Genomic DNA, 15396 nt, shown 5'->3' with positions numbered 1-15396 from the left:
ATTATAAATTTCTCAGTGTCTTACACGCTGACATTTGCGATAACATTGCACAGTTTTTAAAATTAAGTTCAAATATTTCTTTTCTTTAAACCAGGGGTGGATAAACCTCGGCCTGGGGGCATTTGTGGCCCTCAGGGACTCCCAATTCGATCTGCAGGGAGTCCCCAGTCTCCAGTGAGTCTCTGGCCCATTGGAGACTGTTGGAGCCTGCACTGTCCTGCAACTGTGCTTTAAGTTGGAGGTGTATCCTCAGGAGTTATTGATATTCCCCTTCACTTTTCTGGCTTAGTCTGCATATCTGGCAAAAGAACATTCATAATTGTTCCAAGTGCATCAATTCATGTCCCCATGCGTTTTCTGCTTTTCCCTGGACATTTTAAACCCCCCCCCCCCACATTGCCTCTGAACAACTTGTGTCTCCATGTGTTTCTGGCTTGGTCTGTATGTTTTCACTGTGCAAGAGTTCATAGTTCTCATGTGGTTTTACATGCCTGTATTATAGTTCTCATGTGTATTATAAATAAACTCAGTAAAATTCATGTTTCATCTCTAAAGTATTGATTTATGTAAATTTATTCAAATTTGAAATGTAAATTAATTCTTTTTCCCCCCAGGCCCCTGACACAGTGTCAGAGACATGATGTGGCCCTCCTACAAAAATGTTTGCCCACTGCTGCTTTAGGCTATGCTTTTGTAAACCAATACATTTTCAAGCTGGCATTACGGTATAATAAACAGCCACACAATCTGACAAAGAGTTCACTTGTATTTTTGTAACTGTCTCTAAGGGCCCAATTCTATCCAATTTTTCAGCACTGATACAATTGCAGTATAGCCCCAAAGTAAGGGAACATTCCCTTACCTTGAGGAGGCTTCCATGACTACCCCTCCACGCACCTTGCTGGCACGGCTGCATCAGCACTTGAAAGTTGGATAGAACTGGGCTCAAAGTCTATTTTCTGGCTCATGATTTACAAACCTGCTGAAGGTTTGATGCTTATTATCTGTACTCCCTCTGGTAAGTTCAGTTCTTGACTATAAACTCTTTCTGAGGAAAGAGAAAGTTGGCTGGTACTTTGAAGGTTCTCTCTGCAGGCTTGGTATTTCTGTGTAAAGGAACAGTGGAGCTTCTCGTGATCTGGTGAAGAATAGAGCTCTTCCTGAGATGCCACCTCAGATGCCTCGGAGTTTATTTTTTCATCTAAAAAATAGACAGTTGTTTTAGAAATATAGCAGAATCACTGTGATTTTTGAAAACTCTAAAAGTCATGTAAATACCATTTTTAATCTTCTCATGACCTGCTAAACATTTACACTGACATATTTTCCCAAAACATTTGCTTAAAATGGCAGGGATATGGTGCTCATGTAATAGCCATTCATATTTAGGTTTGACTGTTTTAATCAATTTCCCCCTCCGGCTGCAGTCACTCGATGATCCTCTGATCCTCAGGAGCAGCTTAATAGGAGGTATAAAACTGGGGTGGGGCAGAAAAGCGAAGTCCTTTATACCAATGTCCTTCCACATACACTTATCTGGATCCACCTAGTCAGTCCATCTGTCTTTACTCACTACACCAAGTGACAACTTACACTAACTTTAGGGTAGTCCAGTGATGGATGCCACAAATGCTGCTTTCAGCTAAGAGACAATTCTGAAGCAAAGCAAAAGAAAAAAAGAAAAAGCTAAACCTTGTACGTACCTCAAAAGTGTACTACAGTTTGTAGTTCTAGATCAGTGTGTTATTTAAATGAGTGAATCTAGCAATTATCAAATGAGGAAATAAAGTATCCACAAAGTAAATGTGCTGTATGACTAGAGAATTCACAATACACATTTTGAAAACTTACCTAGTGAGACTGGTATGGACTTCAGGTGTAATTTCCACATGTGTAAAAATGAACGGCTTTGAGTATACTCAATTACAATTAAATAGAATTTTTCAGAAAACCCATTTTTCTGATGTCCTGTAAAAATATAAATATATTTGTTTTGGGGTACAACTGTTTCACTTATCAACTACCGACTTCTCCTTTCAGAAAATAGCCATGTTAGCCTGTTCTAGCAGAACAAAAAAATAAAAAATAAAGAGGGAGAGTCTTATAGGACCTTCAAGACCAATTTATTTCAGCATAAGTTTTTGTGGACCACAGTTCACCAAATTCAGGAAATAAAATACTCAAGGGAAAGAGACATCAAGTATCCAACAAAACTGACCACAGCCCACAAAAGCTTACACAAAAGTGAATAGGTTAGTCTTTAATGTATTACAAGATGTTTTGACTGCACATTTATTATATACCTTAGCTAACAGCCCAATTCTGTCCATGAAATTCACTGGCAGATCTCTTGATTTCCTGAGGTGAGGCAACTGGTAAGCTCTACACCAGTCATCAGCACAGGTAAGGTGGTGGTGGGGGCAGATACTGGTAACAGCTGGGTCCATGAGATTCAGAGCCCCTGTCCCAGTCCTGACAAACCCCTTTGCCCTGACAGAACCAAGCCAGCAAAACAGTTGGTATAGATTTGAGCAGGCCCATAGAGGACCAGGGAGTGGTGAGGGAGGCAAGTAAAAATTCTCTTTACCTCTCCTGGCTGGTTAGCATCCCTGCATCATGCAAGCCAGCCCTGGATAGGATTGGACCCTTCACTTACAAAATCAGTACAGCCTCTGATGGTGAGCCCCTTGATATTACATAAAGCGTTATGAATGCAGCAGTGATTGGGCTCTCACTCTCTAATTTTGGGCGAATATATCTAGAATATTTACATATTCTGGAGAATTCTGATAGCTTGAGACGTGGTAGAGGGTGCTGCTGTTTGGCCTAAGCAAAAGAATAGGTTCATATCTTCCAATTATATCTTTCTGGATTGTATTATATGCTACTCATGGTACCTTCTTTGAGATTTATCATGATAACTAATTGCAGCAGCCCAGAAGATACCACCACCAAAAAGGGAATTCTGTTTTACCTGAACACTCACCTAGCATAATAATTTTTCAACTGTACAATTAGTTTGAATATAAACTGACTTTAGGAAATAATTGTTTGAAAAACACAACAACCACAATATTCATACAAAGTGCAAACCTTCAAAGGTATATCTATTAACAGATTGATCATCCATGTTCACTGGTAAACAAACATCTTGTCTTTAAAAATGTAAACTGTGTTGTTCAATGGCCACAGGAAGAACAGCAGCAATTAAAGTGATTGTGATAGAATTATCTTGTAAGACACACACCTAGACTCACACTGAGGTATATAGGACAAGAATCAATTTTATTGCCAGTCCTTAAAATACAATCAGCATTGTCTAATGAAATCTAAGCACTCGGGACCCAAATGCAATGCTATGAATCCAATACATCACATAAAATGTATGCAGTCTAACCATTATCATTTCAATGTACTGATGGTTTGCTAAACACATGCACGCTTTACCAGAGTCGGGTAATGTGGTGCTTTTTCCAGACAATCCATTCTGATGGGTATTCAGTATGAAATCTTCTTGAAACACATGAAGTAATTGCATTTTTCCACCATGCTAAATTAAAGAAAACAAAGCACATAAATAGAGCAGAGAAATAATGAGTTTTGGTAGGATATTAATTGGATTGTATCTGAAGTTATCCTTCTAAACATGCAGAATAGCTTGAGGTTCCTGTACAAAGAAATATGAATGAAGTCCTAACAAGTCTTTGAGCATGCGTGCCAACATGCTACATAAGGTTTCACATATAAAACTGCCAGTATCTCACTGTTGTGCCATTTCTCATATGCATGCCTGTACTACTGTTCTACTATGTGAAACAGTGCATTCCATATGCCCTTTTTAGGATACAACTCATAAAATACGTTTTGTCTAGACTCATATGTTGGCAACCTTCAGTCTCGAAACACTATGGTATCGCGCTCTGAAAGGTGAATCTGGAACAGCGTCTAGTGTGGCTGAAAAGGCCAATTCGGGAGTGACAATCCCTTCCATACTAGGAGCAAGTGCAGTCTGTCCCTGGTCTGTCTCCCTGGCTATGGGCCTTCCTTCTTTGCCTCTTAGCCTCAGACTGTTGGCCAAGTGTCTCTTCAAACTGGGAAAGGCCATGCTGCACAGCCTGCCTCCAAGCGGGCTGCTCAGAGGCCAGGGTTTCCCACTTGTTGAGGTCCACTCCTAAGGCCTTCAGATCCCTCTTGCAGACTCAAGCTAAGCCTCAAGCTCTAAGCCTCTAAGCTTAACCTCAAGCTAAGCCTCTAGACTCAAGCTAAATGATTTCAAACAAGAAATGCAGAAAAATCAGCTATGCTTTGCTGCCATTGTCAATAGACATGTAGTTTCTAAGATGATGAACAATTCCTTCTGAGTATTATAAAACAGTATTTTTCACAGAAAAAACAGACAAAAGCCTTACCAGCTCTGTAATGGCATCTAATTCTACAATGCATCCTGGTCTAGCTGTGGACTGCTGGCTTATGATGTTGAAAACTTCACCAACGTATTTCTGCAGAGCCAGTAATAGATGTAGAGCTGTAATTAATATTCTTTTGGAAATAAAATAATATAGCCAACACAGGTACCAAAATTTCTGAGTTACATAATGCTCAACTGGAACGGTGGCTGAGTCAGTTCAAGAAGAGAAACCACCAAATGACGGGATCCCTGATGATCCAATGAAGTGATTAGTTAGCTTAAAGTTAGAGCAACATAATTTCTGTTGAGCAAGTTTATGAAGGAGTTATGTCTAACTCACCTTGATAAATGAATCTTTATGGGAACTCTTATTGAAACTCTATGCAGCTATCCATTCTACTCTGAAGTTGAGTACAACAGAACCAATTAGGGTGACTGTGCACGTAACCCTTTCAGTGTAGGTGATTTACTAAGAAAAAATCATTCTGCAAGATGCTTTTCCATCCACACAGAAAAAGATATTGTATTCTTATATCTTTTTCTCTGCAGACAGGGAGATCAGATAAAGATCCTACAAAGATAGGGCTGAATCTAATCAAATTCAGGAAATTCAGGAAATCCCCCCCCATGACTGCATTAAAGTAGAAAACAACAACAAAACCACAAATCAGAAATCTCTCACATCACATCTGGTTCATCCTAGGTCTTGGCTCTATTTTACTAAAAAATTCTAAGATACACCTGCCCAACATTTTAGGAAGCATATGGCCACTGCCGCCACCTGGGACTCCAGGTGCAGCTGTGGATCCAGGAGAACCCCCAAGCTGTAGACCTGCTCCTTCAGAGGGAGTGCAACCCCACTCAGGGCAGGACGATAGTCCAATATCCGAGCTGTGGATTTCCGAACCAAGAGCACCTCTGCCTTATCCGGATTTAATTTCAGCTTGTTCGCCCACATCCAGCCCCTAACCGCCTCCAGACAGCGATCCAGGACCCCAACCGCCTCCTCAGAATCAGGGGGAAAGGAGAGATAAAGCTGGGTATCATCAGCATACTGATGGCATCCCACTCCAAACCCCTGAGTGACCTCTCCTAGCAGCTTCATGTAGATGTTAAAAAGCATGGGGGGATAAGATGGACCCTTGCGGTACCCCAAACCTAAGAGGTCGGGGCGCCGAACAAGCGTCCCCCAGCACCACCTTCTGGGATCTGTCAGCCAGGAAGGAGCAGAACCACTTCAAAACAGTGCCTCCAAGCCCCAACCCGGCCAGCCGACCCAGAAGGACACCATGGTCGATTCATATATTCACATTTGCTTGCCTGAGCAAGACTTCCTGCTTTTAGAAATATGGTGACAATAATATACTATTTATACAACAGTTGTTGTACAATGAAAATTCATAATATTGTCTAAACACATTTTATTCATTCATCCTGGGACATTTTTATCTGTATGGTGGTCTCTAATACACAAAATAGTGAGGGAGTTGTGGGCACATAGACGTTACTACATTTATTTTCATAATCAATGAAAATAAATGGAAATTATGTTGAATTTCATGGCAACCTTTACAAAACTATATGATGAACAAGATTAAGTTGGTGTTTACTTACAGAAATTCCTGGATTTGATAGTTCACACAGAAGTTTTTTGGCATCTATTATAGCTTGATAGAGTCTTAAATATTGCCCATCACTTGCAACAAAACAAGCACTTGGTGAATTGCAATATGCACCTAAAAGGTAATTATGAACAGTTTCATTTGAATATAATTTCATCTGAATATAAAAAGATGCTCAGACATATATAATAAATTCACTGTTTTTATTCAGTCATCATCAAGAGTTTAGCTTATGTGGCAACCTTTGGAATTTTTACCTACAAGGAAGAATACTCACCTAGGCAGTAACTGGGTATAAGGGTAGGCAGCCATGCCACATTTGAAAAAGCAGATACATGAAGGGAATTTATTCGTGCAAGTTCAGAAACTCCACCAGAAAAAGACAGGGGTCCAACGGGATCAACTCTCCATAGGATAAGTTCACTGTAAACAGAAGCAGGATCTTGTGATGTGCTTCCAGTGTCCTCAGTGTCAAGCCTTGAGGGCAAGTCATCATGTGCTCTTTTTGTGCTAGCAACCGATGTCCTTATTGCATTATGATGAGAGGTTGTAAGCAGCAGTGGTAATACAGAATGACAGGCTAAATCATTGAGGTGGAAACGATGGCCACAATATCGTGATTTGTGGGAAATACTGAGTACAGTTGAAAAAGCAGATTCCTCCGCAAAACTGACTAGCCACTGGTTCAGAGATCCATCCGCATGTTTAGAAATCATCATAACATTTGGGGTGAAGATACTTAATTTTAAACTGCTGGATGATTTACTATGACCTGAAGAGATTAACATAGAGCAGGAACGCCCAATGCTAGCTGGTTTTTGTTTGCCTTGTTGAAGAGCAAGATCAACATTCTTGGTACAAGCATACATCACTATACTTCTGCAAAGTGAGTTTGCATCGCCTGTGGGAAAGGCTACAGGGATTCTGGAAACAAATGACACCTAAAAATAAAAAGGGGAGATAAACAGAATGGAACGTAAGACTCTAGTTAAAATTCTAATTTAACTATTTTAATATTTTATCAGAAAAATCATAGTACCTGTACTTGGCGAAACATGCCTGGTTGGTATTCATCAAGCCAACCTACATGCCATACCAGCAATGACCCATCCATAGGATGAATACTAAACAACATGTCTGCATTTTTATTCCATTCAGACAGTTGTACTTCAATCTCATGATCAATAATGGAAGGAACATAGCTTGAATTTGGAACTGGTTTTTCTCCAACAACCTCTTTCTGTTCCTGATTTCTTCTATGATCTTCTCTACTATTATCAGCTTCTGACAGAATAAAAAAATATTATTGCAAATAGCAGTACCTATATATACTTCTAAAATTCACTTAGCTTTTTTGGAACATTTGTCAGAACCCAAACCAATTCAAAGTAGACTTATGCTATACCATTAGACTTCCATATTTCTGGTTTACCAGGAAGTTCTATATAAACTGAGAAGAAATGCATATTCACAAATATTCAGCGGACACATGTCACTAAGCTTAAACCATGGGGGCTTCCGCTCACGGGTTACTAACACGAAATATTTCAGTTGGATAACTCTCCTAATTAGAGAGAACTAACACATACACACACTATAATTCATAGGTATGGCAAATAATTCTACAAATTTTCTTTAAAAACGTGGATCGAAGGACACCAATTAATTGGAGAAAACAGTTTTATTTTTTCACAGATTTTGGTGTTTTTCAAAGTTATAAGTGCAGAAAGTGGTGTTAGTGTTTATTTCATTATCACCATTTCCTCCCACCTCTATAAGTTACATCAAGAGTAACACAACCCAGAAAGTAGAAGTTAAGCAGGTCTAGCTTCCTTATCTGCCAACTTGGGACCCATGAATTTAACTAACCATGGTTTCCCAACACATGGTAGTGGATTGGACCCGAGTTCCCAGACATGACTGGATGTGTTCACTGGTCACATTTGGAAGCTTTCTGAGACACATGCAGCCTCTGCAGGCCTCAAAAATGTCTCCAGTGGTGTTGAAAAGTCACTTCCTGTTTTTACAAAAACTGGAAGTGCCTTTCTGGTAACTCCAAAGAGTCCTTCTGAGGTCTGCAGAGGATGCATGCGGCCTCTGGAGATCTCAGAAAGCCTTCTGGACATGACCAGAACACACTTCTGGTCATATCTGGGTGCTCAGGTCCAGCCCTCCACCGCAAGTTCAGAACCCATGAGTTAGATTTGTGGGTCCCAAGTCTGAAGATAAGGAGGACTGATCTCAAAACAACTCCGATTGTGGCTGGAAGCAATATTGGACCAACCCGTGGATTCACTTATGCAAGGGGGATGGGGGTTCAGGAATATATCCCCTGTGGATACTGAGGTTCAACTGTAATGGAAAACTATTTTTTCTATTTGATGTAAATGTCTGGTTTTATCTCTATTACAATCTTTGAAAATGTAGTGAACTACATATCATACTATCTAGGACATAACAGTATTTCAGTCTTGGAATTGTTTATTATCATGGCTGCTGATAGCACAGGCCTACAAAATTGAGGGTCAGTAAAGTTTTTCCCAAACTTTATGGAGGTTTGATATGAATTTCGGGTGGTGATTCCAAAAATGGCATCCGTTCTGCACTATCACATCTAGTTTTGGAGACACGGCATAGCCTCTTTAGTGAATGGTTCAAGCAGCTTCCTCACGATGGCTACAAATATTAGAGTTAAATAATACAGAATCAAAATTCCAGTTCAACTGGAATCAAAATCAAATCAAATCAAATCAAAATTCCAGTTCAACTGGAAACCTACAAGCAAAACCTGCAATCAACAGTCTTTCTCTGCTGTTGTCTTCCAGCAACTGATATTTCATAAGTACTGCCTCTGAAACACAGAGATGCAAATAGCCAATGACAGAATTTTCCTTCATAAATTTGTCTAATCTTCATCTAGAACTATCTAAGTTTAGCCATCGCTGCTAACATTACTATCTGCTAAACCACGTACTGAATTAATTCAATACAGCAAGCTAAATAAGCATGTTTTCTGCAAAACACCGAATCATGCAATTTACCTTCTTCAAATTTTGTATCCATCTGATTTGACTCCTCAGCATGGGCTTCTGAAGAGATATGCTCAAACCCCCTTTTAAATTGCTGTAAGAAGACTTCCATTGATAGGGTAAAATGCAATTCTTTATTATTTAGCCAATGCACTACAAAAGGCCCACTTTTTTCTCCATTTTCATTAAGACTCAAAGACATGATGGAAGGGAGCAAAGGAATGTCTAGAGGCAAAAAATAAACTTACATTAAAAACAGAAAGCAACTCACTTTATTTCCCCCCCTCTTTTTAATATACTTAGGGCACAATCCTAACCAGGTCTACTCAGAAGTAAGTCCTATTTTGTTCAATGGGGCTTACTCTCAGGAAAGTGTGGTTAGGATTGCAGCCTTAATCATTTTATCAACAGACAGAGATACACAAGAGGGTACAAAGCAGCCCAAACCCACCCTCTGTTTCAGCAGCAGGCACAAGACAACACTTGTACCACTGTGGTTAACAGCACCCATTTCTAGCCAGCAGAACAAAGCTGTTCACAGCACAGTGAACTCTGCACACACAAGTACTCTAAAACTACAATTGCTACAGAAGTTTACCGGCCTAATTGCCCTCAACTGGCCTCAGTGGTCCTTTAATTACACAACTATACAATGCAGCATAAAATCAAGCTCAAAACTGATTTCTTTAGAAGTAAAGCAAACCCAAGGTCAAACTACGAACATGCAAAGACAACACGAAAGGTGGTTGATTGAGGGTAAGAGACATGTCAAAAATGCATTGCTAGAACCGAAAGGTGCTCCTCGATATTTTTCTTTAAATAACGGAACACTGTGGCATAAAGCGAGCTGTTTTGGAAAAGTTCCTTCAGTTTCAAATGTTTGTCATGTGAAAGAGAAAACTGTGTAAAGAATAAAAGTTCCCTTGGGCATGTGAAATGAGGATGTGTGGTTCTTTGAATCCTGTATTAGAAACTCACTCAATTTATTGCATTATGAAAGAAACTGTTATTACTCCAATTTGTCACCTTAAAATTTCCCATTTATGACTAACCCAAAATATTTTTTTTGAACCGAATATCACAATAATCAGCTGGGAATCCAGCTGTTAGCCATTCACCGTTACATATAGCTACCACATGGCAAACGACCATTAGATATAAGTTCTAACACAGAAGTTCCCAAACTGTGGGTCCGGGACCACCAGTACGCGTAGATTGTGACTCAATTTTTTCTGGGTCGCAAAATTGACAGAGCGGATTAATTTATGTGCATCAAGGGTTAAACAAGCTGCTACTTGTGGGGGAGGGGAGCACTGCTGCCCAATCACCATTATAGCCACAACCCTTGGCATTTATAAGTTAGGCAGCAACCTCTAGGGCCTCTTAAAAGTTTGGAAACCACGGTTCTAACATATTCCAGCTTTGGATTATATAAATAACCACCGGGAAATCTAAATAGATTACAGAGCCTGCCTGAATGTAATAGTCAGCAAAACTATTCTCCCATTCTCTACTTCAATCAAACAGATTTTCGTGATTTTCAATCCAAGTCACCTCCAAGTGCCTTGACCCAGTGGAAATTGACGATGTTCTGTTAATGATATTCAGTGGCAGACAAAAGTCTTGAGTTGATATACTCTATTATAAATAATCAGTAAATGGATGTTTCTTTGCAGGAAAGCTTTTGAACAAGCCCTTTTGTAAACCCTATTAACCATTTGTTAACCAGACCATTTGTACACCTGATTAAAACAAAAAAAAAAGTGTGTTTTACAGAGGAAAATTGGATCCACAATAAATTACAGATTGGAACCTTCTCACCTGTGGCTGGGTTGATGCTGGCAGCAATATGAAAGTGGCAAAGTGCATTTGATTGCAGTGGAGTGTTCCGATGAACTTCATGAGGATCTTGTTGATGTGGCAAATATCCAGTGTGTGCAAGTGCTATAGATCGTCTTCTTCCTCGTCGAAAAGGCTTTAAATTTAACTATTGGAGGAGTGTATATTTTAGATCTGAACAAATGAGTATCATTCAAATGCAGGATCACAATTTATACATAACTATTTTCTGTAGAATTTTTAAATGTACAACCAGTGTAATCCTATGCATGTTTATTCAGAAGTAAATCCTTCTGTGTTACATGGAATTTATTCCCAACACTTAGGTTCCAAACTTAAATAGGTTGTATAAGTATAGCAAGTTTTTAAAATAAAAATAAGTTAAAAATTATACCGTACTGAAGTACATACAAGTTGCAAAAATAAATTCAGGATGATCTGAACAAACAACGTAGCATGGATGTCACTACAGACTATACACATCATGTACGCTTAGTCAAAATCAGATAGCTGAATTGTACCCTCTCACCTCTAAAGCATTTTTCACACTGTCCTTACTAGAAGCATTCCTCTTAAAGTTATTTGTTAACTTCACTGGCTCAGGCCATTGACTGTATCCCCCTCCATACAGCAGACTGTCATTGGGCAGCAATGTCTCTGCCCAGAGACGGCATATATTATCTTTGCAGCATGTCAGCAATACATTGCATACAGCACCACTAGGAAAAAAAAAGTAAATTTTTAATTAAAAAATTAAACTAAAAAAGGTTAGTTTTCAAAAACAGGAATTCTTGAACCCAACATTTTGATAGAATTTGCAGTACTTTTTGGTATAATGTGAATAGTTTTGATGAGGTGCAAAAATAGAAGAATGAATTCTGGGAAATAACAATACTTTTTTTAAACTCAAAGCAAACTATCAAATTCCTATTACTCATCAAATGAAGCACTATGATGCATGTTAGAGCAACAGATCAGAGTGCTTCAGTTTTAATAGTTTCACATACAGGTCCAGACTGATTATCTGGTCCAGACTGATTATCTGATTCAACTGGACCTGGTCCTTCCAAACACGACTGGAGCTGTGCTCTTGTCACATTCAGAGAACCTTCTGAGGGCCATGGAAGCTGTGCATGGCCTCCCTGACCCTCAGAAGGCCCTCTAAAATCTCCACCTCTGGTTTTTGGCCAAAAACCAGAAGTTGCAATTTTTGGCCTTCTGGGGGCCTTAAAAAGCCTTCTGACGGTCAGGGAGGCTACCCAGGCCCTCAGAACACAACCTGAAGCTCTGGTCACGTTTGAAGGATTACAGGGTGCTTGACCCACGGATTTCATTATCTGCGGGTTTCAGCATCCATGGGGGCTCCAGGAACCGAACCACCATGGATGCTGAGGCACAGCTGTATTCCATATTTTACAGGTATATACATTTCCTACAACCACATGTGTGCAACTGTTGGGAAAAATACAGCATATGCAGCTCTCATTCAAAGGCCATCTTCAGATACCATATCTAAAAATCTAAGCCATTAATTTGAGTGGTAACATAAAGAGTTAAATGAAAATCCAATGTGGATTTGAGTACACAATTATTATGGAACTTGGTTGCATGCTTTTCACCAACAACCATATAGTTTGAGACTTTTTATACCATATATAATACAGATTTTTAATTTTTCTAATACTGCATTATAAACCTTCATATGTAATAGGCAGATTGGTTCATGAAGTTTTACTTTGGGCAGGAGGTCTGGTCTAGAGGGTAGAGCCTCCATTTGCCTGAGGATAACAGCTGAAGGTCGCCAGTTCGAGGCCACCGGCACCATGAACGGCGAGACCTTGAAGCAGCTGACAAGCCTAGCCGAGTTATTCCACCTGCTCTTTGGCCGCCCTTCAAGTGAGATATGAAGGAATGTCAGCCTGCGTAGGAGGAAACTGGAGGCCAGAATGTGATAACAGATCATAAAAGATCCATCTGAAATGTTGTGGTTCTTGAAAGTCAGAACCTTCTTCAATTGTAAAAATCCCTATAGCGATTTAGTATAGCCTGCCTATGTAAACCACCTTGAAATAAAGTCTGAGGAGAAATCTGACGACCATGAAAGGCGGTATATAAATACCTTTATTATTATTATTATTAAGAAGAAGACTGAGTGAAAACTGTGGCCTTTTTGGAAAACAAAATCATGTGGCTCCAGAAAATATCATTCATTCACCAAGATACATTTGTTATTCCCTTTACTTGCACAGACCTAGACTGAACAGATACCACTGAACACATTGTCATATCAGAATCACTAGCATGTAGAACACTGGTTCCCAACCTGTGGTCTGGGGACCACAGATGGCTCATGAGATCCTGAGAAGTGGTCCGTGAGGTCTCAGGAAAAAAAAAAAAAAGGCCTTTGATCACCTCCAGTGTCTTGCTGAGCAAGCAATCTCCACCAAAGACCACCAAAGAGGGTGGAGACCACCTGCAGCCACAACCACTTAAGTGTCAGCTGTGGCTGTGGGCTCTCTCTGTCCTCCGTGATTGTAGGGGAATGCTTGGGAGACAGACCACCACAGAGGGCAGAGGCCAGACCACCCATAGTTACATGTGGTTCATGACAATCCCAATTTTTGCTTCAGTGGTCCCCAGTCTCCTAAAGGTTGGGAAGCACTGATCAAGTAGTAAAGACTTGCTTAGAATTAGTCCAATATTTATAGTTAGTCTGGCTACTGGAATTAGGTTGGTATAGTTTTAATAATCATAATACTGCACAAACTTTGAAAACATTCAGAGTTTCTAGCACTGCAAACATGAAACAGTTAGCATTCTCACCGTGGCATGTATTTGCTTGTCTTCCTCCAGGAAAATCCATTAACAGACCTAGGATGAACCAAATAAACAAAGGAGAAACCCACTTCTTGTGTTGTAGTTTCTGGCGTTGTAACTTGAGATGCAACCGCTGATTTCCAGCTATCAGTACTATACCACACCTTTACAAGACAATCATCCTGCCAAGGGAAAATACCATTATGTATCAATGAGGTTCTTTCCAGTTACTGCTTACAGCTCATATCTCATTGATCACTAAGTCTTAAAAAGGCTTTTCAACACACCACTTTTATAAGATTATACAACATGGATCGTTTCCCCCCAAAAAAGAATGCTAAAAAGGGTAACACTTTCTATTTTTCATTCTTCATCAAAAGTCATCAAGTTCAGGCTGCACGTGGTAGCCATTCATTACTTTTAGGCACCATTGATCTTCCAGTCCCTTCCTAGAACCACTTACTGCCAGGCGTAGGGGAAGGCTGACAGCAGGAAGGGTAATTCTGCTTCAGTTTTTCTGTTAAGTCCAACAAGCAGTTAAAAAAGAGGCTCCACCCTTCCCCCCAAGTCTTGTGCCTATACAAAAAGGAAAGCCAGTTTGGATTCTCAGAAATTCTTAATGCATCACTCGCCCTCCACGTTTTCTGCAATGCACACATAGGTCAGGGGGTTCTCCCAGAATAGTCCTCTAAAGCTAAATAGCAGGCACAAATCAAAGCAGCCCTGTGTAATGGCAGGAGACCAAGGAAGGAGGTTAGGATACAGCGGACGGCTGTTCTGCTGATTAGGACCCCCTAACAGGCCTGATCCACCCCCTATTCGGCCCTGCCCCACCCCAAAATGCACCCTTTTTGCCTCCAGACCACCCTCCCACCAACCTGTGTTGCCTGGCGCAACCTTACCTGTAACCTTACCTACAGTTGGGTGGAAGGTTTGGATGATGCATCGGTGGGGCAGCACAGGCCTCCTCACCGATGCTGCTTATGCTCCGGATGCACAAGAATACCTTACGACAGGGGTGCTCAATAGGTGGATCGCGATCTACCAGTAGATTGTGAGGCAAAATGAGTAGATCGCGGAGCCCTGTCTCTCCAAACTGTTAATATGTCAGTTTCGTCTAGTGACTAGACGAAACTGACATATTTAGCTGACACTAAACTGACACTGAAACTGACACTTTAGCTGCTCTTCAGGCATGCAGCAACAAAACTGACGAAACTGACTAGACTCCAGCATGGGCTCCATACATTAAAGGGGGTGTCTGTCAGACGCTTCCTTCCCCCCGGTAGATCTCTGGGCCTTGCTGGGTTTCAAAGTAGCTCTCGAGCCAAAAAAGTGTGAGCACCCCTGCCTTACGACATGCTTACGACACCCTACACCAGTACAGGGACCACTGTGCTGGTGGACCTTCTGGTTTGGACTGTGTTCTGAGAATCAACTGTGCCATCTTACTTTACCTACTCCTAACCCTGCCTCACTTTCCTGTTTTACATGGCTGCTCTCTACAAGTTTCTCCACTAATCCAAACACATTTAATCTCTGGCTTTTTCCCCTTAGTTTTGCACTATGACCAAACACATTTCACAGAAAGCTGTTTGCTCTGGGTCTGGAAAACAACTATCACATGAATGTGCCTTGGGGGAAGGGTTGGTTGCTGTGAAAAGAAGGTATTATTGGACAC

At 40.5% G+C, this 15396-nt stretch overlaps 1 protein-coding gene across 1 annotated transcript in view; it reads right to left on the bottom strand.

Annotated features, from left to right (window-relative positions):
• Nucleotides 1–15396, bottom strand: part of DMXL1 (Dmx like 1) — a 108458-nt gene that overhangs the window by 64821 nt on the left and 28241 nt on the right. Inside the window, exons 7-17 of the mRNA XM_066613988.1 lie at nucleotides 13722–13897; nucleotides 11428–11617; nucleotides 10881–11046; nucleotides 9072–9284; nucleotides 7070–7314; nucleotides 6308–6971; nucleotides 6023–6144; nucleotides 4410–4499; nucleotides 3448–3550; nucleotides 1852–1968; nucleotides 980–1201 (exon numbers count right to left, since the gene is read on the bottom strand). Of these exons, the coding sequence (XP_066470085.1) occupies nucleotides 980–1201; nucleotides 1852–1968; nucleotides 3448–3550; nucleotides 4410–4499; nucleotides 6023–6144; nucleotides 6308–6971; nucleotides 7070–7314; nucleotides 9072–9284; nucleotides 10881–11046; nucleotides 11428–11617; nucleotides 13722–13897 (2308 nt within the window). The remainder of the gene's footprint in view (nucleotides 1–979; nucleotides 1202–1851; nucleotides 1969–3447; nucleotides 3551–4409; nucleotides 4500–6022; nucleotides 6145–6307; nucleotides 6972–7069; nucleotides 7315–9071; nucleotides 9285–10880; nucleotides 11047–11427; nucleotides 11618–13721; nucleotides 13898–15396) is intronic.

This window comes from Tiliqua scincoides, chromosome 2, assembly GCF_035046505.1.
Source record: "Tiliqua scincoides isolate rTilSci1 chromosome 2, rTilSci1.hap2, whole genome shotgun sequence".
Taxonomy (NCBI): Eukaryota; Metazoa; Chordata; class Lepidosauria; order Squamata; family Scincidae; genus Tiliqua; species Tiliqua scincoides.
This window is presented reverse-complemented; position numbering and strand designations above follow the sequence as displayed.